We start from the raw sequence: 26959 nt of genomic DNA on the forward strand, positions 1-26959 counted from the left end.
GTCTCAGCTTTTAGAAGGGTTTAATGGTGATGCTAATACCTAAGGTTATATTTCTCTTCTTCTTCTTCAAAACCTTAAATAACCTTAAGCATTTCTTTTTCCCTTTCAGAGCCAAAGACTCTGTCAAACACTTTCATGTTGAATATACTGGATATTCATTTAAATTTGGCTTTAATGAATTCTCATCTTTGAAGGATTTTGTCAAGCATTTTGCAAATCAGCCTTTGATTGGAAGTGAGACAGGTAAGCAATGAACAGATAGAGACTTCACCTAGGAGACATTGTTTCAGGATAGAGGAGGGACAGGGAGGATTTCATTAAATAGTTGTACTTCTGTTGAATTGTGTGCTTATGATACACAATTAGGTATGTTTAGAAACAATTTTTTCAATGATTGTAACATATGTTACATTAATAAACTATTTAGTTTATTAACATATATTAATATACAATATACACATTATATATGCATACATATATACATCTATGTGTATATATGCTTATGTTTATATCAGTATTATCTTTGGGAAAAAACAATGTGCTTCGTACAAAGTAGATAGTTTTCTTAGAATGAGTTATTTAATGGATTGACTTAAAATACATGATTTTTAAAAAATAGTCTTTTCATTTTATAACAATAAATATAATCAACAAAGAAAGAAGAAAGGCTGGAACAACTTTCTGATTCCTCATAATTTTAGGTATGGGCTGTTTGCCCATATTGGGGAGACCCATATAAGATAATTTTGAGCATTTAAAAAAATAAAATTCTTACTTAAATTTCCACAAACATCACTGAATGTTGCAAGTATTGACTAGAAATTGCTCTCTTGAGCAAGGCCTTTATTCACCATAAAGTTCTGTTTCTCTTATCTTGGCTTTTTAAGTTTTACACTACACTTTACACTAGATGGATAGAAAATTTTGAATTTCCCCATTTGAGTGGTTAAAGTCAAACTAGAATATTGAAGTTCAAAAACAAAAAACACGCAACCTTGGTATTTGAATTATCTGACATGGTTTTCTGTACCAGTTCCATAAAGTAAGCAGAAGATCACCCCTGTATTTGTGATACAGAATCACAATATTATGTGACCTGAGTGATGGTAACTCTCAGTTAATCAAAAGCTGGGCAATTCCGGAACTTGTGGCAGAGGAGGAACTCAAGACTTAGCAGCACCACTGTTTTACCATGAACTTGTACATACTCATTTTCTGGGTAAACATGGCCAGTGGGCTTTCTGTTAACTTCACTGTGGTGGGGAGAGATGCCACCACTGGTTTTTCCTTTTCTGCTGTTTCTGTGGCCTGGATAGACCCTGAGATGAATCATACGGTATCAAGTGTAGACGAAAAGCACAGTGGAAACCACAAAATAGTTGCCTTACTTTATACTCACTGCACAAGGCCTGTAATAGAATATTCCAAACTATAAACTTGAAGCTATAATTTTTTTTTTTCTGGTGGAAATTCTTCCAGTTGGCCCTGGACGTTACCTCATCATTTAACCAGCAATAGTTCTCATCACCCATGGCAGGTGGGCATGTATTATTTATTTCCATCGCTCCCAGTGTTGGCAAGCTTTTCAGTGTCTCAAATCCCTTTACTTCGGACTGACTTCTTGTTTCCAGCCCTCAGTTTTATTCACTTCTTGGTCACTAGAACTTGAGAAGAGACTTTTTGAAGCAAAAGACTTTGTTTTATCTGCCTCTACTTGTGTCCTTCTCCACGTCCCCCAGGTCCTGATATGGTGCATGACACTTCAGGTGAATGAATGGATGAGTGGGTGGAAAACAGTGAGTGAGAACTCTGTGTCGCCTCAAAGCCATGAAAAGTGTTATCTTGCAGCCTTCTTTCTTCCTCCAAGCAACATCAGTGTCCTTCTTTTAAACGCTCCTCCTAGCTATTTTTAACCCCTTGGATCATTCTCAGCGCTCCTTCCTGAACTTTCTCCAAGTTAGAGAAAAGGTGCACATTCTTACCTATCAAAATGTTTCAAAAAAAAAAAAAAAACAACAAAACAAACTTCAAGACCAAAGTGCATGTAGTGGTTTTTGGTTGAACCTTTCTGGCACAGGTCCAATCTCCAGCCAAGAGGATCACCTAAGATTTCACTGAAGTATAGACTCGTTGACATTGAATTCAGGACAATGAAATTTCCTGTAAATACATTAAGTTTCCCTGTAAATATGTCAGTCTGACTAAAGAAGGCTTACCATTAATCCATTAGGGATTATTAAAAAAAAAGTATAATCCTGACTGCTGGGGTAGTTTTATCCAAAGCTAGTATTATTAACATTAACCATAACTACTTTATGTATTGCACTGAAACTCAGGAGACTAAGATTTTTATCCTCTGCTGCACCTTCTCTGTTCCATCATCCAACAGGGAATTTGATATTATTTGAACCCCTGTCACAGGCTCTTGATGCTTATGAGTATGTACTTGGCTTACTAACTTCCAGCCCTTGAGTTAGATTCCACTGACTGAAATATTCCTCTTATCTGTCCCTACCAGATGAAGGCAAAGCCAGTGAGGCTGGGAACAAGGGGGAAAACCCATGACAAGTGAGTGTTCTAGTTTTGCCCCTCTGAGAGTAATAGGCCTCAGGAAACAAGATAACGTGCTGAAGTCATGATGACTCTTAAGCCCAGCAGATTTTCAGAAGCCACAGTCAGCACCGTGACCTGTGAATAACAGTGAATGGAAACCAGGATGCCACCTTCCAAAAATAGGTCTCTTCTTATTCATTTGAGTATTGGCTCCTGGTGTTTACCCACAGTGATGGGGGAAACCTCCAGGCTGATGATTTCTTGTTCAGCATCAGAGGAAGGGCAAATTCCTAAAGTTTTCATTCAGTTAAAGATTACCAGGGGAGGTATTTGCCTGCACGATGGATGAGGCTTGCAAGGGTTCTCACCTCCAGATCCTAGGAATGGAAATGACTCGAACTGGGTATGTCAGCCCACTCCTTTTAGCCCAGACCCCCATCAGGCCAGCATCGCCCTGCAGTGCATGGGGAGTGAATTTAAGAGAGACTCCCCCACACTTAATCTTGGACACATTACCTCCTAGGGCAGTGAGGGGCTGTGAGGGGGAGAGAGGGGGAACCTCCAAAATAACCAATAGCCTTACACTTCACCTTACAGTCATACATAATATAGTGGGGATCCCAGGTTTTCCTTAGGCTCTGGGTCTTAAGAAAATCTTTGAATTGAGGAGGCATAAAAGTGTTAACCTCAAGGGAAGAATACTATTTTGAGATACCCTTTTTTCTATTCTATTCCTATTCTCCACTCTTTAAACTCTAAGGATTTCTGTTTCCTCATTGGAAGAGTGAAAATTTCCTAAGCAAGATCTAAGCCTCCTGACAGCCTCAGTATTCTATTATTATAATTTCCCTTGCTATAATCTGCATTTAACCTTTCCAATCTCCATGAAAGTTTTTGTTCCCTCTAATTTCTTCTTATTGACACCCATAAATACTCTTAAGGTATTTCTGACTGTCAAATCCCAGTCATTTCCTAAGTATATCAGAGAGACATCTGACATGTTCTCTCCCGTTACTTTCCTCGGTGGCTCTTTCTGTTCTAACATATTGCATAATTCACTTAAGAAAAAAATCTTTGCAAAAAAAGTTTTAAAAAATCTTTGCATTACTGTATAAATCTTATGGGAAGAGAGATTTTTGTCAGTTTCGTACCCTGATCCTTCGTCCCAGTACATAAAAGAATAAATGCTGCTAATTATCCACATTTCATCATTTCATGTTGGTTTCCCATTCATCCATTGCCCAAGGCTGCATTGCAACGTGCATGGCAACACTGTAACCAACAAACTTCCCACAATTAACTTTTACTTCCAAAGTTTATGCGGAGCATCATTTGAAATGATGCTTTATGTTGCATGTATGGTCAGTAATGATTAAATTCAGAATTTGATTTTCATTTGTAATCATAAGCTTCTATGTAAAACTTCCTTCATATGTGTACATGGCTTCTAAATTCAATTCAAATTAGACTTGGAAATTTGAGACTTTTTCATTAGCATGGATATGTTTGGTCCATTATCAATTTTTACTGTATCCTCTTGTAATTAGCTAAGTTTCATATATATAATCTTGAAAATTTAGACAGCATTTATTTTATTTTATCTTATTTGAGAGAGAGCACATGCATGCACAAAGGAGCAGGGGAAGGTGGAGGGAGAGGTGGAGGGTAGAGGAAGAGAGAAAGGGAGAAGGGGAGAATCAGACTCCCCACTGAATGTGGGTGCACAAGCCAATGCAGGACTGGATACCAGGATGCTGAGATCATAACCTGAGCCCAAGTCAGACGCTTAACTGACTGAAACACCCAAGTGGCCCTAGAGAGCATTTACTTTTATCCATAAATATCCAAATATTATTAGAACAAAAATTACCTTTCCTATTACCTTTTGTTTCTATTAGAATACTTCTGTGTATGAAATAGTCATAGACAATGTATTATAGGAATTACTGTGCTGGGATTTTAATCACCTACCCAGCGTGATACAAGTCAAGTGCTATGTTTGTGCTTACCCTGTATAATAATTGGTTCTCAGTTTTGAAGATCCTATCTGGTTCTTTCTTAAATGTCAAATTTCCACTTCTCTTTTTGTCTTGATGTGGGGATTCCCAACCTCTTGATAACTGCTATAGTTATTATTATTTTATTTTGTAACCCCCAACCTTTTTACCCAGGTGGCATTGAAGAATAATGAAGTTAAAATTAATTGTAGTTTGAGACTTGTGTGACATTTCTGAAAATTATTGGTGACAACTCAGAATTCTGCCAAACCACAACCAAGAATCACTTCTTTAGCGTATGCTCACCAAAAAAGGAAATTTTCTTAGTTTGTGATGAGGTGTGTTCAAAAAAGGAAAAAGCAGGCAGGGAAGGGAAGGGAAGCAACATTTGTGGAGTGCTCATTGAGTTCCTAGCGTTCTATCAGATGTTTTCACATATATCAAATTCTTTTTGACTCTTCTGTACCACCCACCATAAATGTGAAAGTGGTCCCATTTTCAGATGAGGCGATCAAAACTTAGGCATTCTGAGTTATTTGGCCAGGGGGCACCACTGGCAGGCATCAGAGCTGCCAGTGGAATCCAGGCCAGCCTTGCTCTGAAGCACAGGGGCTTTCCATTCACATCACGTCTCCTGGTCTGCCAGTGAGCTGGCAGCACGCCATTGCCACGGCAGTGTGACCCCGAGTGGGTCTGGATGGGAAGACTCCCTGCGACAGTGGCCTAAGAGAATGTCTGTAGGACATGGTGGGGCTCTCCCCCACTCTCTTCTTTAAGGTCTGTAACGATATTTTTGGTATGTGATGTAAAGAATGTGAATCAGTTTGAGCCTCTGTCTTTGTATTTACTGCTGTTCTCATTTTATTTACATGAATGGCCTTTTAAGAAATGATACTTTCTCAAGAGGATATCAAGATATCAAGAGGATATCTTAAAACAGAAAAAGGTCAACTAGAAAACATACAGAGGCCCATCTTATTTATGTCCCTCCAGAAAGGATACCAAACAGCCTCTGTAAATACAGTCAGGTAAAATGAAATGTAAAGTTTGAATGGGAAGGTGGAAGAAAGGGAAACTGAGGCACAAAGACACAATGGCCCCAGGAGGACAGTACTTCAAATGGATAGCGTACATTTACAGGAAACAGGACACACCTCTGGTCACTCAGTGTCCTCGTACTTCTTGCCCTGCCCCGGGCCTGGGTGTTCAACTGGATTTATAGGCTATTAGAATGGGAAGGGAGCCCACACACCATCTCATTTTTCCTCTACAAACAAAGAAACTGAGGCCTGGTGAGAAATGTTGAGGCAAAACTCACATCTCCATTCCTCAAGCTGCCTCTTAACCCATTTCTCCGAACTTTGATCCCTGTATGTGTTGTCTTGTCCACCACGGAGCATATTTCACAGGCTGTAGAGAGTTTCCATGGGGTGGCCACCATGGCTGAGAATAATATAGTAAAATGAGTACACACATGAACTCCCCGTTCAACTGCTCACCAGCTGGATGTCCTTGGGCAAATTACGTAACCTCTCTGAGATTCAGTTTCATCATCTTATAAATTAGAGCCGATGATCTAATAGTTCATGACTTACTGGTGAAGATTGGATGGGATTAGGTGTGTAAGGCTATAAAAATAATTTTTAACATGTCTTTCCATGAAGCATTTTATGGTGATTCACTCCGTCGTATTATATGCAAGAGCTCTACCTTCTTTGGTAGATCATGAAGCGTTAGTGAGGGATGATTGAATTTATGTTTATCAAATGTTTATGTCCTCTCCAAATTTTAAGCCAGTTCCACAGTGGATTCAAATGAAAGGTCAGATCAAGTGGCCGCTCCAAAGAGAGTGACCTGACTTGACGTGGGTATTTTAACAGAATCTTCTGACCTGGCTGACTGACCTGCCTCTCATTCCTCTGTGTAGTTCTGTGTAGTTCTCCCTGGGAGACTGGACAAGGGAACGTAAAGCTCCTATATATGTAAATGAACACAGTTTCCCCAGCACCATTTTATGATGGGTTCAAGTTCATCTGCAGAGCAGGTTGCAAAGACAAAAGGAGAAAGATCTCGAATATTCCTGTCAGTCCCTCTGGAAAGCTCCTTCCCACCAGCAGGAGGTGACAGAGGAAACTGCCATAGATATGCCAGTTGCCAAGCTTGTTTTCTGAACCCGAGGGCAAGAACAAAACACGGATGGATGTGGTCTTATTTTAATTGAGCAAATAGGTATTGAGCACCAACTATGAGCCGCACTATGACGCTACTGACAGTAGAGTGATGAATCAGACATCATTCTCACCCTCAATCATCTTACAGTCTGGCGGAGAAACCTGGTGGGTAAGCAGGTGCTTTAGTGCATAAAAGAAATCCTCTGAATAAAAGTTTCTCTTTTAAGATTGAAGGAAACTTTGGTGGTTCTTAGGCACTTTCAGGAGGAGAAGCTTACAGGTAATTAACGCTGCTCCAGGAAAGTGGAGTCTTTCTCTCTGCTTCCTTTTCTCCTGTTGATCCTGAAAATACATTCGCAACACAACACAATGGCAAGCTCCTAGGATTAAAGGGAGGCCCCTGTTCTGCTCCCATGAAGTAACTTTCAATTCAAAAAAAAAAAAAAGAAAAAAGTTTCCCTTTTAGGAGCTATGTGTGCTCTTGAGCTACTCTCTGTTGCAGAGATCACCCCAGTGCCTGGGCTCCAGGCTGCTCCTCCCATGTCCCTGAGGTCCCGCGAGGTCTTGTGGGGTCCTGTGGGGTCCCGCGGGAATACAAGCCAGGGCGCGCTTCTGTGCAGTGTCACGGGGGCGCAGTCAGAGTGGGCGTCCTGTAAGTTAACAGTGCAGCCACGGGAAACTGAACAGCCTCCCCTGGTCCTGCTCTGATCACCTCAAAAACGTACCTCCACGGAGCACTTCTGAAACCAGGTTTCACGTCAAAGGCAGGAAACGACAATCTCCTTCATGTAGCTCAGAAACTGAACTGAAACTTGCAGCCAGGTTTCCCAGACCTGTGGTCGTAGAGCTTCCTCTCTCCTCCCTCTACCAGCCCCTGCGTCCTGTTGCTTTGTAGCTGAATTCTCCGAACAAATCCTGGAGTTCATTGGGCGTATCACTCACCGGGAGTTCCTCCTTTAAGGGACCAGGGACCTACCTTGAACCTTAGGTGGAAATATAATGAGTTTGTGGTGGCTACATTTTCTAAGTTTCTTTTGATCGCAAATGACAGAAACCCACCTTGGCTAGATGAATTTAAAAAACAAAACAAAACTGACAAAAAAAAACCCAACAAAACAAAAAAGGCGGGGGAGGGGAGTACAGTGAGAGAAGTGGATTTTTTTTTTTTTGTAAGGATATTAGTATTTTTTTCCAGAATATAAAGGCAGGATGAACACCAAGAGCCAATAAAGAATCAGCCCCATGATCACGGCAAGTCTGAGGCTTTCAGCAAACCGAAAAGCCTCCCTTGGCCTTGCTCTGATCACCTCAAAAATGTACCTCTGAGACATTTCTGAGACCAGGTTTTATGTGAAAGGCAGGAAAGAACAGTCTCCTTCATGTAGCTCAGAAACTGAAGATGGCGGGCCTTTTCTCTGGTAGATCCCTGGGAAGTGAGTCCCGTAAGTGCACCGGGGGGAGGCGTTTGTGGGGGACACCCAAGGTCTGTGGGGATCTACCCTGGTGTACAAGTAGGGGACAGTCTCTGCAGAAGGGGAAATCATCGTAAGCCCAGCAGCCGAGTCAAGGAGTCTATGTATTGTTTTCTCCTTGACCAGAGCCATCAGCTAGGAAGACCTCAGCAGGTGGGATTACCAGTGGGAGCTATCATTTTATAAGTAGATTGTCATTTTCTTCATTCCACCATTCAGTCTAGCCTCATTCATGGTCTTACTAGCTAAAATCAATCTAAACTCAATTCTGCTTTCCTGTTGACTCATTTTCATTTCTCTCAGTTTAGCGTTTGTTGGTTAAAGTTTAGAAGAGGTTTTTGGAATAGAATATGGTTCCCCCCAGTGGAGATGTGGACAGCTGTACTTGACGTTGTGGTCCCGTCCTTATCCTTATCCTGGCGCAGGGTGATCATGACCCTGGGAGGTTGGCTCCTCCCAGGCTCTTCTCTGACTTGACCCTGACCTGCTATGGCATTCATATATCCCCTCACTGATCAAGCCTTCATTATGTCAGCGTCTCTACTGGGAGGCGGGGACACAAATATAAATTTGGCACCATACCTGCTATGAAGGGACTCTCAGGGTTGGGAATTGCACCTATTGAAAAGACAATGGGTTTATAATACCAAGTGGTTATAGCGTTGTGGCTCAGGCAGCACCCCTGCCCAGAGGTCCTTATACTGTAACACAGCGGGCCCCCAAGGCTGTGCTTATCTTCCAGGAACTGGTGACCCCCCAAAGATGCCCACCTCTCTCCCTGCACCTGTGAATATGTTACGTTCTGTAGCAGGAGGGAATTAAGTTTGTAGATGGAATAAGACTACCCGTCAGCTGACTTTGGATGGGGAGGTTACTCTGGATTTTCCAGGTGGGCACACTGTAATCATAAGGGTCCTTGTAAGTAAAAGATGGAGGCGGTAGAGGGAGACGCAGAGACATGGCAGTGTGGGCAGGCCTCACACGCACTGTTGCTGGCTTTGAAGATGGAGGAATGGGGCCACCAGGGAAGGGATGGTGGCAGCTTCTAGAAGTTAGAAAAGACGGAATGGATTCTTCCCTAGAGCCTTTCCAGAAAGAGAGCATCCCTGCCAATCCCTTGATTTTTAGATTAATGGGACCCATTTCAGACTTCTGACCTCCAGAACGTAAGATAAGAAATCGGAGTTGTTTTAAGCCCTATGGTGGTGGTGATTCATCACAGAAGCAAAGGGAAGTCACTACAGGTAGTATGCTTGGTTATGTGCAAAACCGGAATTGACTCGGTGTGTCTTTCCAGCACATCATTTAAGAAATTATTTTCATAATAAACATAGGGAAAAGGATGAAAATCTAGCATCCTCTTGGAAGAGAAAGCACGAGATTTCACATTTTTTCTAACTTGAAAACTGCTTTGAGCCTTGGGCTCCGGGCCCCTCTCCTCCACTGTCAGATGGAAGGTTTAAGAGGGGCCCGTGCGGCTTAAGAAAGGCCGTCGGCAGCTACTAGTCTCTGCCATTTTCATTCTTGGCAGAATGTCACACATGGGGCTTTTTTAACTCGACATTTAAAAATGCATGTTCCAGAGATGCAATCATTGGGTTTTCATTTAAGAATTTAAAAATATTCTATATCAAAGCGTAATAACATCTCACATTTTCATAATCCTTTCACAAACACTTTTTATTCAGTGCTTCAGACAGCCTTGTGAAGAAAGGTCATTATTCTCACGTGTCCGAGGAGGAAACAGAAGCTAGAATGATTGTCCAGGGTCCACGGGAACAGAGTGGCAGTGGTGGCTCTTTCCATGATGCCATGGTGACCGTCGGGCACATCATTGGAGGGAGGGGCATCTTTGCGGGGGGCACCTTGGAGCCAGGCCCACATTCACGAGCACCTGGCACGTTACGATAGGGTAACACGGCCCCCAAGCCCGCGCAATGTCTGCTCTTGATTTAGGTGTCTCTGCTTTCATTATGACTCTAAAATTGTAAACCTGTCGCTGGCCCCTTGTCCTGATATGACTGGATCTGTTCTCATGAAAGGATCACGTTGACAAGAGAGCGCTGACAATGCGCAAGCATGGGATGGGGCCTGCGGGTCCCTGTGAAAGCCATTTTTCATTGTGATCCCAATGCTTCAGGTGTGACCTGGATGCAGAAGGAGGAGGCCAGGGTCTCATTCTTCTCTGGGGCCCAGGTCAGAGACCCTCTCCTGGCTTTTCTCGGTGATTCTTGTCAAGGGACAGGAGGGGGTCCCATGGGTTTGTCGTCAGAGGCCACAGGTGTTTCTTGCAATTGGTAGGTCACGCATACTCGAGCACCGAGCACCAGCACTATAATCGGCTGGCTTTGTTTGTAGGTGTATTATTATTGTAATGTAGTTTTTACCTGCAGAGGTGGTCTCTGTCCTCATTGTCTCTCTTACACCAGTTCAAGTTCCATACTTTCGTTTTCTTTTTTTCCCCCTCCATTTATTTGAGAGAGAGAAAGAGCATGAGCAGGAGGGAAGGGCAGAGGCCAAGGGAGAAGCAGGCTCCCCGCTGAGCAGGGACCGTGATGCGGGGCTCAATCCCAGGATCCTGGGATCATGACCTGAGCCGAAGGCAGACGCTTAATCCACTGAGCCACCCAGTGCCCAAGGTCCATACTTTCTATAATCTTTCGAAGTACTTTTCCAAAGGAGCCTTCTCACCACCCTTATGGGATAACACCCTCTCCCTGACGCCACCCTCATCACCTGCTATGCCTTTATCTTGTTCTGTTGGGGTTTTTAGAACACTGCTCTCTCCTGACATATTGTATTTCTTTTCATTTTTTTTTCTGGCTCTAAAACCAGAGAAGCAGGTGCTGTATCTTCTTTGTTTGCTGTTGTATTCACTGGCTGGATGAGTGTCTGGCACATAGGAGAGCCCAGTAAATATTTGTTGAATGTATTATTGAGTTCTTTACATCTCCCCGAATGGTACAATCTCGGGCCTGCCTTTACAAGACCCCAGTGAAATAAAAAGCAAGAAACCATAGCAAGGGGGAAGAAACCCTTAACTTACTCTTTTTGTAAAGTGTCTAGTTTCTGATCAGCTGATTAACTGGGGGAAGATCAAAAGTGTTGAGTCAGAAGTGCTCTCAGGCTTGGAGGGGCACACCGAAGCCCCCCAAAACTGGCCCCTGTTGGAGCCCTTTTTCTGCTTGACCCCCTCCTCCAGGTCGAAGTGAGGGCAATCATGCATAAGCCAGTTCAGGTCACGTTCACTTGAGCAAAGCTAATTTTCATGTAGCTTATTTTGTTAATTGGGTGGTAGGAGACAGTAGGGATAATGCAACGAGTCCACTTTTTCTGAGACCACTGATCTGTTACAAGTTTGTTCTGAAACTAGTGAGCAATGAGGACTGTGGAATAAATCCTCTCATACCCCAGTGCATTTGTTCGCTTTTACTCTCGTGGCTTTTATAAAGCCTTCCTGTAAGTTTCCCGTTACAGCTTAAGGTCTGGATCCATGTGGCCCCCTCCACGAAAGTTTTTCCGAAGTGTTCCATGGAAGGGGTCTTTGGGGTCCCCGGGAGCCCCCAGCATGCGTCATCCTCATCTCTGACCCTGGTCTTATCACCCTGTTCATTTAAATGGCAACCCGTTAAGTAATATCCATTGCTAGTTCTGTCTGAGCACTGGGAGGACAGAAATCATCTCCTCATGCTTTCTATATCTAGTGTCCACCTGAAGTGCCTGGCACATGGGTGGGACTCAAGAAATGTCGAGAAAATGAACAAGTGAAAAGATGTTAACATAAAAGACTAAAATCTAGCCATGGTTCTCTGATCGTTAGCCTGTGGGCCTTCTTTCTGGGGCTGCTCTCTGACGATGTTCTTTTGTCTTCACTCAGGCACCCTGATTGTCCTGAAACACCCCTACCCGAGAAAAGTGGAAGAACCTTCCATTTATGAGTCTGTCCGGGTTCACACGGCAATGCAGACGGGCAGAACGGAAAGTGACCTCGTGCCTACCGCACCTTCTGTAAGTGGCTGGCCGTGGTGCCCTCGCAAACGTGCAAGGAAGTGTTAAGATACTTTTAGAAGTACGTTTGTTCACATGAAAATTCTACCTTGGGAACTAAAACCTGGAAAGGAACATCCAGCGTGAAGCCCGTGACTCAGTTTCTCTGATCCAGGGTAAAACATTAAAAAAAAAAAAATACAATGCCATAGCGATAAATAGGATTCTAAATACTTTGAAAACACCGCTTAAATTCCTGTCCTTACTTAGAAGGGGAGAGATGTTGATGTTCACACAGTTGGCTACACTGTTACTCTTCCACGAGTTTCTTCTATTAAGAATTTTTTTTTTTAACATTTCAATTGTCTGTGAAGGATAAATATTCCCCACTTTGACGATAAAACCTCAGGATGTTGTCTTCTCCTATTCTTTCTCTCCCTCACTGAAGGGAGGGTACAGACAGAACACATTTGTGCTTCTTGGCAGCACGGACCATTGTTCAGTTTCTGTGCAGCCCGAGCATTCATTGTTCCTCAGGAGCCCGTCTCTGTTTGTTCTGTGAGCTGTGACCCCGCAAACATGCCTCCCGGCACGGCTTCCTCTCTCCCCTGCACTGTGCGGAGGGTTCTCCCTTTCTTCCTCTCTTCCTTGTTTGCCGAATACTCCTGGTGTAAGACATCAGGATTTGTGTATGTAATAAAGAAGACAACATACAGAGGAAATACAAAGAACCAATTCTAGACAGCGACCTTGAAAAAAAAAAATCATGCCTTGAAGATACTCAGCTACAGGTGACATTTGTAAATGCATGGTGTTCCTGTTACGTTTTCCTATCCTGCCAACACAGAGATCTTTCTTAAAAAGCAAATGGGTCACATGACCTCCCTGCTCAACCTTTGGCAGTGTTCGCTCTCTTCCCGGCCCACCTGGCCCTGCTCTCTCTCTGGCCTCACCTGTGCTCCTCCCATGCTCACACCAACGTGCGTTCCCCTGACTGGGCTCCTTCTCCCCTACCCCGTCCCTGACATGTGCCAACATGGCGGCTGTCCCTTCATCAGCCTTGAAGACGGATGTCAGAGACCAGTGTCTCTCAGGATAACCTCCTGGGCCCCTCCTAGCGTTCTTTAAAATGGCCCTCTTTTGTGTTCCCAGCACCCTCTGCTTGCCTTTACCCTGCAGTCCTCATGGGGCAGGGCAGAAGGGCATTGCTAACACCTGTGCATGTCTGCTCACCCCCTTCCCCACCCTCCTGTGGGCCTAACACTTCTGGGGACAAGAATCATAACTTGTCTTTGTGGCTTTTTGGAGCCTAGCCTGGTTCACGGCGCACATTACATTTTTGTTTCTGTGCTCCATCGACTCAAAAATAAAAATCCTGGAAATGGTTGAAGGAGGTAGTTTATTTAGCTTTGTTAGAGTTGGAGGAGGAAGCATCCAACCCCAGAACTAGCAAAACTGAGGAAAGCAAGACCATAAATAGTCCCAAGTCAAAACAGACCAAAGGACAAATCAAGCCTTACGTCCTAATTGATCCTTCGATTTCCAGCCAACCCACCCCTCCCTGACTTTCCTCTTTATCCACCCTGCTTCCCATCCCCCGCCCACCAGTCACCTCAACATCTCTTTCATCTGTCCTCTCCATGTAACTTCATACTCTCCTCGGTTACCCTTCCCTTAAAGATCCCCACCCAGGGTCAGTTGTACCATATACCCTACTATGTGTGCTCTTTATCAACAGTAAAATGTAGGACCTAATCTGTAGACCTGGTGTGAGCAGGAGAGCTAGCATCCTTAGGTAGAGACAGACCTCTTGAAACCAAATTCTGCAAGCCTCATTGCCTACCTTCTTTGCACACCCCAAGGATCTGACAGGTTCTCCTGCCCGAGTATCTCAGTATGCCTGTGCACAGAAGGTTCTGTATAATGGAGTTTTTAAAACAATATTGAGGGATTGGTGGGGCGTGGCTGCACCCACACTGTATGATGACAAATCCATGGAGTTTATTGTGCATTAATACAGGCAGAAGACGATCAACATTTTCTAGTGTTGCAGGGAGAGAGAACAGTGCAGATCAACATTTTCTAGTGTTGCAGGGAGAGAGAACAGTGCAGAACAGTGCAGAACAGTGCAGAAGCCCGAGGTGGGAACTGAATTGAGGTGTTTTGAAGATTAGCAAGAAGATCATAATGCTTGGCATGAAGTGGGGAGAGGCAATGTGGTAGGAGATGAGGTTGTTGAGGGAAGGAGGGGTCAGTCACGTCAGGCGGTGGTTTTCTCAAAGGGTCCACCCCTCAGCTGAATGCTGGGAAATTCACAGTGCTTTGGGGCGCTGCTGGCATTAGCGGGTGTCAGGAGCTATGAAGAGCCTGACACTTTAGCCTGCTTGCACACTAATAGAGCTGCACGGCGTCACAGCAGACTGCTGGTTGGCTGCCATTTCCTCTGGAAGGAGACACTGTTTCCATCTTCTAAGGTTGTTTGCCCTAAGAACATGCTTTAAAAATGGGTCTGTGGGGCGCCTGGGTGGCTCAGTCATATAAGCATCTGCTTTCAGCTCAGGTCATGATCCCAGACTCCTGGGATCGAGCCTTACATCAGGCTCCCTGCTCAGCACAGAGTCTGTTTCCCCCTCTCCCCCTCTCCTCTGCTCATGTACTCTCTATTTCTCAAATAAAATACTGTTTCTCAAATAAATAAAAAAACCTTAAAAAAAATAAAAATGGGTCTGGAATAAAGGGCTATTAGTGCCTTGCTTATAAGACACACAGAGACATGAGAGCCCTGGAGAATTGTTTCCCAGCAATGGGCAGGGGCCATGAAGGCTAAATATGCCACCACACATGGGGAAGAATTCTCCTGTCCAAAATGTCAGCTGTGTCGCCTTTAAACAACATGAAAGGCCTTGTAAGACAAGATAAAGGATTTATTTTTGTTTTAAGTGTCCAGGAGAAATTATAAGAGTTCAGAGCAACATAATTTAAGTCTTAAAATTTTTAAAAAGCTCATTGTCCCTGCTAAGTGGAAAATGGAATGTGGCCGAAGTTGGAGGAAGGACACCGGTGAGGGGCTGTTGTAGCAGTCCAGTGAGAGATGGTGGTAGTTAAAACTACACAGGCAGTGGGGTAAGAACTGGTGAACTTCAGGGTGTGCTGTGAGGTAGAAGAGACGAGACTTAGGACAGATTGAATGTGAGATGTGCAAGAGAGTCTCACAGTGGTCCTCCTGCTATTTACCAAGATGGCGGAGGTGGGTTTGGGGGATGGGAATGAGCAGTTCTGTTTTGGACCCAGGAAACGTGAAATACCAGTTGGTTGTGTTGGTGGAGATTGAGATAACCTGATTCGCAAACCTGACATGGAATAGGTCCCAATCTAAATTGTCAGTTTCCTTAGCTTCCCTGTTGTGAGATTTCTATTCCCTTCACTTCTACAACATTTTTCTCTTTGTTCTGTTATTCTACTGGTGTAAGATACAGTGTAACACTATAGTAAAACAAAATGTCCTACGGTTTCTTTGGGAATTTATGAAGTTCTAAATTTCTTTATCTTAGGGTCCTTATTTTATGCATATTTCTATTTGCACGGTCCTCTACCATTCCTTACATTTTATAGGCGCTAGCTACGTGTGTGATGTTATTACCCTTGAATTAATGCTATGTGAGTTAAGAAATGACTCATTGTCACTTCAGATCCCCTTTGGATAAATCAAGTGTAAATAAATCTGCATTCCTGGAAGTCTTTTCCACAGAATAGAGGTCTCAAGAGACGGTCTCTGAAAAAAAAGGTGGTGGTGGGGGGCTGGAATGGGGGAGGTTCATGTGATAAAATAAATATTGGATATGATATTTCTCATGTCCCCTCTTAAAATTCACAAGGCATACTGGCAGAATACATTCTCTGGGAAGTAAAGAAATCCCTCTACTTCGTCCAAAGTTTTCCAAATGTATTGACCCAATGTCAGTGTGTGTGTGTGTGACCCAATGTCAAAGTGTGCACACACTTGGGCATGCATTTGTGCATAATATCCCTGCAACAATTTAAGCAGCTGGGTTTTACATGACACACTCTGCCCAAGGCTTTTAGAAGTGATGGGATGTGGCTTATTGTTTGCAAATTGCTAACTCAAGTTAGAAGAGTCTTTCAGTTTTTGCCTCTTGCTACAGAACTCCCCCCCAACGACCCAGTCTGAAAACAGTCTCTCACAACACAGGGAGGATTTTCAAGTGTCTCGGTGAAGAATGTAGGGCGATTATTTAAAGATCAAAGGCAAACCGGTGTTTCATTTTAAAATGGGACAGGAATAGAACGACAAATCATGTGGCCATAGTTCTGGGCTTCACTTGGTGCTTCTTTCTTTTTCAGCTGGGCACCAAAGAAGGTTACCTCACCAAACAGGGGGGCCTGGTCAAGGTAAGGAAACATGTCTCTGCTAGCCCCGGCCACACAGAGAGACAGCTCCTGTAGACTCAATTCTCGCTTTGACATTTTTAAAAAGCACAATTGCCTATTTTGAGCTGCTGCACTATTTTTCTGTTTCAAAAGCCGATCTTTATGACTAGTATTAGTCAAAATTCTGGAAAATCACTTGACTTTTCTTTGGTAAAGTCGAATGTGTGAGAGTAGTCTACCATTAAGACCTCCCAAAACGTACAGTCCTTTAAATGGAACAAGCCAGGATGAAAAGTAGCAAGTGAACTCTAGAATATTTCTTTTCTTTTCTTTTCTTTTCTTTTTAAACTAAGAAGTCGTCAAAATTGCATAAAATGTTAACTTAAAAGTAGGCCAAAACGTCACTGGCATTAATGTAATTCTGTTATAAAATCCTAAAGAAAACACAAAACTTTACTAGTCTGGGGTATCCAACTGTCCCTCCATTGATGTAATTGTATTTTTTAAGTTATGATGCCTCATTTTAATATTCAAGAAGGCCTTCATGGAATATGTCTACTCCTCCCTATTTTTTTTTTAAGATTTTTTTTATTTATTTGACAGACAGAGATCACAAGTAGGCAGAGAGGCAGGCAGAGAGAGAGGAGAAAGCAGGCTCTCCATGGAGCAGAGAGCCCGATGCGGGGCTCGATCCCAGGACCCTGGGATCATGACCTGAGCCGAAGGCAGAGGCTTTAACTCACTGAGCCACCCAGGCGCCCCTCCTTTCTATTTTAAGAGTCATGGCACTTAACCTCTCTCCTGGGTACTGGCCCACTTGAATTCAACCTAAATATTTGGTTATTTGTGTCCCTACTAGACTGGATGCTCCGCAAGGATAGGAAGTATTTATATTAGTGGCATATTTATTTTTAAGTTCTCTGTTACTTCTTTTAACTGGATACATTGCCGCCCAAGGTAATGGGAGGGTTCTATTAGTACATAAGAGATGGAAGGTGGGGAACAACAGTTCCCACCACCAATACCCTGGAACTCTTAGGCAAGTCCTAGAAAATCCTGTGGTTTGAGGTTCCCGAACTTCAGTTGGTATATTTGTGAAGCGAGACTATTTGGCATTGTATAAAGATTGGCTAGATAGTATCTAGCCCATAGTAGGTGCCCACAAAATGGTATCTGTTCTTATTATAGAGTTAATAAGACAGATATCTAGTGGTTTGTTATAAACCACCTTGCATATTTATGATAGGCTATTTCTTCTTATTTATTTAAATATGTCAATATCTCTGCCTTCATTATGAACTTCATGCATGGAATCATTTTAGTTTTTGTAGCTATTTTGAAACTTCTCTTCAGAAATGACTTACCACACAATATTTTATTGTATCTAATCTTTTAGATACTTTTCAAATGAAAGGAAATCGTCCAGTTCAATATTGTCTTCCTCAATCCAAAACCTACATGTTTTAATTGTTTTTTTTCCTCAGACCTGGAAAACAAGATGGTTCACGTTGCACAGGAATGAACTGAAATACTTCAAAGACCAGATGGTGAGAAATATGATAACACATTTTCCCTTTAAAAATCAGCTCTAACTAATAAACACAATAACAACAACAAAAAAAATCAGCTTTCTAGATGCAAGGAACATCTGCCTTTGAAATCTCTGAAATTTTCCTTATGAGCTCCTGAAACACCAATAAATGACTGGAAATGTGAATTCTTGATTCCTGATTGGGGCAGAGTTTTTTCTTTTTAAGTAAGCTTTACACCCAACGTGGGGCTCGAACTCATGCCCCAAGATCAAGAGCAACATGCTTTGCCAGTCAGCCAGGAACCTCGAGCAGAGTGCTTTTGCAAGGATGAGATGTGTGTCCCAGAAACTGGCTAAACTAGCTCCCCAGGGTACATCATCCCCTTGTTTAGGGCAATGGGGTTATTCTCTTGTCATGATGTATGAGCTCTCTCTGCTGCAGTTTCTCCTTTTACCAAAAACAAGTCCCCAGGACGCGTGGGTGGCTCAGTCGGTTAAGCATCTGCCTTTGGCTCAGGTCATGACCCCAGTGTCCTGGGATGGAGCCCCACATTGGGTTCCCTGCTCCTTGGGGAGTCTGCTTCTCCCTCTCCCTTTGCTGGTCCCCCTGCTTGTGCTCTCTCTCTGACAAATAAATAAATAAAATATTTAAAAAATAAAAAAAAAATGTCCATTTCTGGGATGCCTGGGTGGCTCAGTCGGTTAAGCATACCCCTGTTGATCTCAGCTCAGGTCTTAATTTTAGGGTGGTGAGTTCAAGCCCTGCACTGGGCTCCACGCTGGGAATGGAGCCTACTCAAAACAAAACAAAACAAAACCCAAAAAACCCATGTCCATTTCCCACGCCCATTTCATTAAGCCAATTAGAAATTATTTTATTTCTTCTCACTTTCCCTATGCCAAATTTCTGAGAAAGCAGAAGTTTAAAAACATAAAAGAAAAATATGACTCCCTTCCATGTTTAAAATACCTCCACTAAATTTATTTTTATTTTTTTTTTTAAAGATTTTATTCATTTATCCAACAGACAGAGATCACAAGCAGGCAGAGAGGCAGGCAGAGAGAAAGGAAGGGAAGCAGGCTCCCCGCTGAGCAGAGAGCCCGATGTGGGGCTCGATCCCAGGACCCCGGGATCATGACCCGAGCCGAAGGCAGAGGCTTTAACCCACTGAACCACCCAGGCGCCCCCCTCCACTAAATTTAAATTGATAAAGACAATCTTCCCAACATCCAGTCTCATGAATAGCCAACCCCCAAACCGGGGGTTATAACTATTCTGAGTAAGCGTCTCTATGATCAATCCCCTTAGTGAAAGTAAAATTGACAGGTGCACACAGTGGAAGACTTTTAGGGGACTAAGGGATGAACAAATTTGTGTGTTTTTTTTGTGATGACATAGGTTGCTTTTTTTTTTTTTTTTTAAGTCACCAGAACCAATTCGGATCCTAGACTTGACAGAATGTTCGGCTGTGCAATTTGATTATTCACAGGAAAGAGTAAACTGTTTTTGGTAAGTTGTTTTGTAAAGAAAATAATTTTAAAAGTCTTCTTGCCAATTATTTTAGCTGGGGAATTAAAGAAAAACCTGTATATCTTAATGTAAATGAGTGTCTTGATCTGAGGGGCATGGATTTAACTAGCACACAGGGCATGTATATCAGCAGTGCTTCCAGCTGACTATGACATAATATCTCATTTGAAGTGACTTAGACTGGGAGGTGCCTGGGGGCTCAGTTGGTTAAGGGTCTGCCTTCAGCTCAGGTCATGATCTCAGGGTCCTGGGATGGAGCCCCACATCAGGCTCCCTGCTCAGTGGGGAGTCTGCTTCTCCCTCTCTCTGCCCCTCCCCCTCCCCCTGCTCATGCTTTCTCTCAAATAAATAAACAAAATCCTTAAAAATAAATAAAGTGACTTAAATAGGCAGGCCCAGTGGCTACAGCTGTTTATGTTGTATGCCACATAAGTATATACATAACAGGATTCCATTCATGTTTTATTCCTTTTAAGTTTTTTACTCAATTTTAATTTCAACTTTGACTCCAACAGTGGGTGATTTATATTATTATGACAATTTTTGGCAGATGGCAGAAAAGTGTTTTTGTTTAACCTCATTAGTAGATCATGACAATTTTCTAACTAGGAGAAGTAGTGTCTTGCAAAAGGAGTGTCTTATTTCCTACAAAGTTTTATTTTAATGTTTTTCAAATGTACAAATGCTGAAAGATTTACATACCCATATACCTTTCAGCTACATGCATCATTAATGTTTTGTTGTACCTGCTTTATCTTTGATTCGCTTTTTTCCTAAACCAGTTGAGAGTAAGTTGGAGGTACAATGGCACTTCACCCCTATATACCTGAGTATGCACTTCCTAAGAATAAAAATGCCACATTACATACTCCCCCAAATTAATTAATTAATTAACATTAACCTTAACCAATAATGGATATCTTTTTAAAATTCACATAAATGTACCACACAAGCCAGTGGGGCGGGTTATTTCTTATATAACAAAATAGGAGGACACAGACAGCTAGCTTGACAAGATGGGCACCAGCGTCTCTACAGTTCTCTTGGGCTTTAGCAGTTCACTTTCTACTTTATTGTCCAAGAGAGCTACTCTAGCTTTAGCCCTCACATTTCCAGGTCAGTCACAAAGAAGGATGTAGGGACGGTATCAGCCATGTCTGTCCCTTTTTATCAGGAAGGCAGACATTTTCTCAGAAATCTTCTATTGGGTTTTCCCTCCCATCTCATTGGCCATGGCTAGGTCCCATGGCCATTGCTAGCATCAGGGGAAGCTAGAAAACTAGTAAGATCATAATTGGCTCCAACTAATTATCATTTATTGCCTGGGGCTCTGTTAGCAAGAAGAAAGGGAAAATTATCTGCATTAATAGGCGATTAATAATGTCTCTCACAGGGAGTACTGAGCAATGACAATTCCAGAAAGCAGTTTTGTACAATGTGACAGGTTAACAGCACCCCAGTCCCAGTGTCCCCTCACTGCCCAACACGACCTCATGTCAAGGTTTATCTTCTACACCCAGGGACTTAGGTCTTCTCTATTCAACACTAATTAGACACGAATAAGATATGCTGCTTTGGTTCTAGAATATAGAAACCCTCCTGAATTTCAGTTCGAAGCTTTTTTTTTTTCCCCCGCCATGAGAGGCAGGGAAAAAGGATTTGAAGTGTTTTGCATCTCAGCTGTAAGGACAGGAAGTATGGGCAAGATGTAAGTTAGGGCTGACCTTATTAGTCAAAAGATTTGCCTATAGAGCCAAAGAGAGTCAATGAAGAGTTACCATAGTTCTAGAATAAGTTGTTCATGCCAGTAGGAGAGTCTGTCTTCTTCCAGCAGAGAGTAACTCATTACAGAGTAGGCAAAAAGAATTGTTGATGAGATTTATTATCTTTTTTTCCCTGTCCCAGATAGTCAAAACTGCTTACATCCACGGAGGATAGCTTATTTCTCATGGAATCAAGCCAACACAAATGAGTTTCTTAAGGAAATTCTTATCTGTCCTGCTTATTCTTTGACTCCTGGTACAGGTTCTGAGTCATTTAACACATCAGCTGAATAAGCACACAAGTTTATTCAGTCAAAGACGTCAGTGACAAAAGGATCTGGGGGTGTTCTGGACATGTTTTCTTTTTTGAATTTTCATTCGAAAATACAAATCTGGCCAGTGATAATAATATGAGTCTCCAGCTTCCTCAACATTTCTGCCGTTTGCTGGAGGGGAATCACTCTGTATCTACCAAGTCTTCAAGTCGCTTTTTGTTGATTCTTTTTTTCTGTTGAATAGTCTAGTATCTGTTCAACTAATATGTTCAACGAATCACCTGGAATATCTTAAGTTTTTCTTTTGTCTTATCAGCTTGGTGTTTCCATTCAGGACATTTTATCTCTGTGCAAAGACAGGAGTAGAAGCTGATGAGTGGATCAAGATACTAGGTTGGAAACTGGTGAGTTACACAAATCCTCTGGATGCCTAGTACTCAGAAGTAACATAGTAATGATTTCAAACATATTGCTACTAAAACTGTCGGACTATCCCCAAGAGTCAATGGGATGTCCACTGGCAGGTTTATGGAATAGTCTGTTCATTCCTGAGAGACAAAGAAGGCATGCAGACTGGGGGTGAAAGAGAAAGGACAGAGCTGCACTGGGATCTCAGCCCCAGAGCCTTAGCCTCAAGTCCTCAAGTACATTAGTCTTAGTGAGTCGTTAGTCCTATATATGTTTCTTAATCTGTTTTTATGTAATTAGCTGACACATAGAAACTTGTTGAGTATTCTTTTCTAGATGCTGGCACTTTTGCTTTGGTTATGTTTTCAGTTTGAAATCCAAATAAATACACCACTCATTTTGAGATAGTCTCAGAGTATTTGATATTGAGTGGAGAAATACTTTGGCACATGAAATATTTGCTCAGATATGAATGAACTTTTTATTCTTCGTATGCTGTAATTATGCAAGTGACACATCATTAGAGAAAAATTAAGGCAAAAATAGATCAGATTCACATACTTGTAGACTTCTCCCTATACAAATAAATATTCAAAAACAAAAAATTAATCATTCATTAGTGTTCTTTACCTGTGCTCTCCATTGATGATGTATAATAAACAATATTCCCTATCAATAAATTTAGACCCAAGTATTCATTTTGATTCATTGAGTAGTACTGCCTTTAATGAATTACCTAAGTCTTAGGCCAATTCCCAGTTTGTATGTTTTAGCAGTGACTTTACAATATTTATCCTGAGAAAAATAAGAAAACCATACTGAAAATTGTCACATGTTGATTTAGTTGATTTAGTGTCCTTAGTAACAGCATGTCTTATTTAATATGTTAAGTTCGTTATCTTAAAATTGCTCAATAATCAATACGCATTATGTGTTTGCTTTATTAAAGTCTCAAATAAGAAAGCAGCTCGACCAAAGGGAAGGCACAGTCCGATCTCGGTCATTCATCTTTAAATAGACCTTTCCTGACCCAGGATGCCCTGATCCAGGACCAGGGCGGCATGGTCCCTGATGCTGTGATCTGCAGCAGGCTTCAGAGGAAGGCTAAGGATTTTTCTTTCGAAACAAAGTGAACGCAGATGCGGGTTCGGACCTTTCAGAACCCCCGACATTTGCAAACTCATGGGTCACTGTTTGCCCTTCAAGATGTTGTCGTCTCTTTGAGAATACCAAAGCATCACCGTTCTGATGGGAACTGATGACACCACCAACCCAGGCGTGCTCACTCTTAGAATTCGTGAGAGAAGATCAAGGGTTTTTGTTTTCCCTCACTGCGGTCCCCGAGCTGGTTGACATTAGTTGCCTGGGGTCTCATTCTGCATCATGGTCAGCTCATCTGACATCTGGGTTGTGCTGTCCACCAGGAAGGGAACAGCTGTGTCCTCTGATGCTTCTACAGAAAGTGTATGCAACTAGCAAACACCAAAGACTTGGGGGGGGGGGGTGTGCGTGCATTCTTTTTGCCTTTTTTTTCTTTATACAGAAAACAAAACATTTCCAAAACTAAAATGGGAAATGTTTGCGGTTATTTATTTTCTCTTCGTTAAAGGCTCAGAAATCTAGTGGGTGCTGCCTTCCCTTCTAATGATAAATCTGTGTGAACTAAATGTCTTGTAGCACATCAGGTAGGATGAGAAAGATAAAGGGAGGTAAAACCTAAAAAACATCTCTTAATCGTTTGGCAGAGTGTGGTGCGGGGAGGGGACGGTATTAAAGAGTTAAGAAAACATAAATGGAAGAAAGGGAATAAAATAGTAGATAACTTGTAGTTAGTTTAATAACAATAATCGGCATGATTACTATTAGCACTATAACAATAATAGAGCACTTGGAAGCACCAAGTTGTCTCCATCCAACATTTCTGCACATAGACGGAGAGACTTCTCAGGCAGAGAAGAGGGTGCTATGCCAGTCTCTCCCCCAGGGTGAGCGGTCCCTGTTGGCTGAAGGGAAGTAAGAAGCCCCTTAGCACTGAGATCGCTGAGCACCCTGAGCCCTTCCTCAAGAGCAGACTTCTGTGGTCGGTTGAAGGAGCAACACTAAATCCACATGAATTATACGATGACGTGTTACACCGTATTTGCAAGCTAGAATAAGGGGGTTGAAATCAGGAAATAAGATGCTGGCATCCAGAGCTCACAGATTCTAACCCCTTCTCTTACCTTTATTAATACTGCTTTTTTAGGTAGACGTTTGAAGAGAGATAAAAGTGGAGGGAGGGCCCAGAATAATGAGTATGGCTCAGAGCTCTGCTACGACACTGTTTTTGCAGTCCAAGTGCATAACTTGATTGTTACGTTTCTTATTATTTAAACATCTGGGTCTCTGAAGTTACATTTTTGTTTATTTCCACAAGGTTTTTAATGAGTTTTGTTATGTGTGTATCACATGAGATAAAGCAAATGTCGAGTTAAAATGTATTCTGTCAGGTTCGCCAAGTAAGGAGTTGCAAATGAATCCTTACTGAGATGAACGGTTCAGGTTTTGTTTTCGTAGAACCCAGAGTTTTTCTTTGTGCAGGTAATATTACTGTCCTTACTTTTTGTAAAATATGCCATGTTTATTTATATTCTTTGGCTGAGTTTATTAAAACAAGCATTTTGCTGTGCCTGTAACATTTTGCTAATAAAATGTATTTTTAATATCTGTAATTTAAAAAGAAATACGACTGATTAATGTCATAAATGGCCATGAAGAACCCACTTCCACTAGACTGTGTGCTACGGAGAATTTGGGGTTAAGAGCCAGTCCCGGTCCTGAAGGAGTTCTTAGTTCAATATGGAAAAAGAGACTACATATATGATAACATATCAAAGTAAATAAGACAAATTCTGCACGTGAGGCACTTGGAGCTCTGTGATGGAGAGAGTACACCTCAGCAGGGATATAGTCACTTTTGGAGGCGTTCTGACATGAAGAGGTCAAGCTAACTTATAATATAATGTACCATGTACTACGTAAGTCACCGAAACTGCCTCAACCGGGAAGACAGTAAGCCAGAAGCAATACCACACTTCTGGAAGGGGCTCGGAGCTTGGTGTCACCATCAACGACTTGCAGGATGCAGGGCAGGTGATTTCCCACCACATCCTCATGCAGCCCACCCATCTGGCCCGTGCGAAAAATAGATGGATCTTGGAGAATGACAGTGGATTATCAATCAGGTGGCAACGCCAACTGCAGCTACAGTTCTAGATACGATTCTGTTGCTTTAGGAGGTTAACACATCCCCTGGTCCCTGACATGCAGCTATTGATCTCCTGACATGCAGCTATTGATCTGGCAAATTATTTTTTTTCTATTGGTAAAGACTACCAGAGGCAGCTGGCTTTATCTGGCAAGGTCAGCATCCACCTTTCGCTATCCTGTCTCGGAGGTTTATCCTACTTCAGTTCAGCCCTATGCCATCATTTAGTCCACACCGACCTTGATCACATTTCTTGTAACATTGCGTGGGTCCACTGCATTGATGATGACATGATGCTGATTGGGCCTAAGGAGCAAGAAGTAGCAACTGTTCTAGATTTAGTGGTAAGATCATGTGTTTGAGCGTGGGAGATAAATTAAGCAAAAACTCAGGAGCTTTCGACCTCACTGAGATTCTTGGGGTCCGGTGGCATGGGACAGGTCAAGAGAGCTTTTCTGGGATAAAGGGGAACTTGTTGCATCTGGCCCCTTTCACAATAAAAAAAGAGGCACAATACCTACTGGGCCTCCTTGGATTTTGGAAGTAACAGATTTCTCATATTGCTCATGGAATTTGTTGGTTTTACCACGTTCCTTATCATCCTGAAGCAGCAGGCCCAACAGAATGGTGGAATGGCCTTTTGAAGATTCAGTTACAGCACTCCCTGGGTGGCAATGCTTGGCTGGGCAGGGGCAGTATCCCCAGGTTCTTAGGCTGTGCTAGTCTAGGGGTTCTTGTTCCAAAGGAAGGAATGCTTCCTTCCACCAGGAGAATAACAATGATCTATCTATTCAACTGGACATTAAGACTGCTACCAGCATTGGGCTCCTATCTGTGATTCAACAGGTAAGGGAGGGAATGGCTATACTGGTGGGTGTGACTGAGCCTCATTACCATGGGGAAACTGGGCTGTGACTGCACCATGGAGGGAAGAATATGTTCACACAGGACATCTAGGGGATCTCAGTGCCACTGAGTCCTGTGACTAAAGTCAGTGGAAAACTATAATTCAATTCAGGCAGGACAACCCATGGCTTGGATTCTTCAGGAATAAAGGCTTGGGCCACCCCACAGGCAGAGCCGTGACCAGCTGAGGGGCTTGCTGAGGGCACAGGGAGTATGGGGTGGGGTAATGGGAAACAATTATAAACACCAGCTACAATTCCACACTCAGTTGAGAGACAAGGACTGTGATGATTACATTTCTTCCTTGTTTTGTTATGAATGTGTGTACATAAATTATTATAAATACACACATATTTAGCAAATTTTTCTTTCCTCTTGTACCCTCTTATCATCTAACATAAGACGTATTAAAAATGGTTAACCTTACATCACAGCATTTAAACTGTAATACAGGAAGGAGAAAAGTGAACATTACCGAAGAACTCGGCATCCTCTTCTGGGGAGAGTGAACATGTCCTCCGTATGTGGGTTAGTTGTTTGATGTTTGATGACAGAAACACAACTTGGTTACTGACTTTATTTGGAGGTTAAGTGTGCTTTAGGAAGATGTCTATGATGCCAAGCTAACAAGTGTAGACTGTGAAGGTTAGTTTTAGGTATCAACTTAGCAAGGCTGCAGTACTCTGTTATTCAACAAACCATGAATCTACATGTGGCAGTGTTATTTTA

The 26959-nt window shown here is 42.4% G+C and overlaps 1 protein-coding gene across 1 annotated transcript in view; it reads left to right on the forward strand.

Annotated features, from left to right (window-relative positions):
* Window positions 1–24791, forward strand: part of DAPP1 (dual adaptor of phosphotyrosine and 3-phosphoinositides 1) — a 49144-nt gene extending 24353 nt beyond the window's left edge. The window contains exons 3-9 of the mRNA XM_080797083.1: window positions 110–243; window positions 12071–12201; window positions 16543–16590; window positions 18054–18116; window positions 19525–19610; window positions 21986–22073; window positions 23027–24791. Of these exons, the coding sequence (XP_080653209.1) occupies window positions 110–243; window positions 12071–12201; window positions 16543–16590; window positions 18054–18116; window positions 19525–19610; window positions 21986–22073; window positions 23027–23095 (619 nt within the window). The 3' untranslated portion in view covers window positions 23096–24791. The remainder of the gene's footprint in view (window positions 1–109; window positions 244–12070; window positions 12202–16542; window positions 16591–18053; window positions 18117–19524; window positions 19611–21985; window positions 22074–23026) is intronic.
* Window positions 24792–26959: the final 2168 nt, after the last annotated feature.

This window comes from Martes martes (assembly GCF_963455335.1).
Source record: "Martes martes genome assembly, chromosome: 2".
Taxonomy (NCBI): domain Eukaryota; kingdom Metazoa; phylum Chordata; class Mammalia; order Carnivora; family Mustelidae; genus Martes; species Martes martes.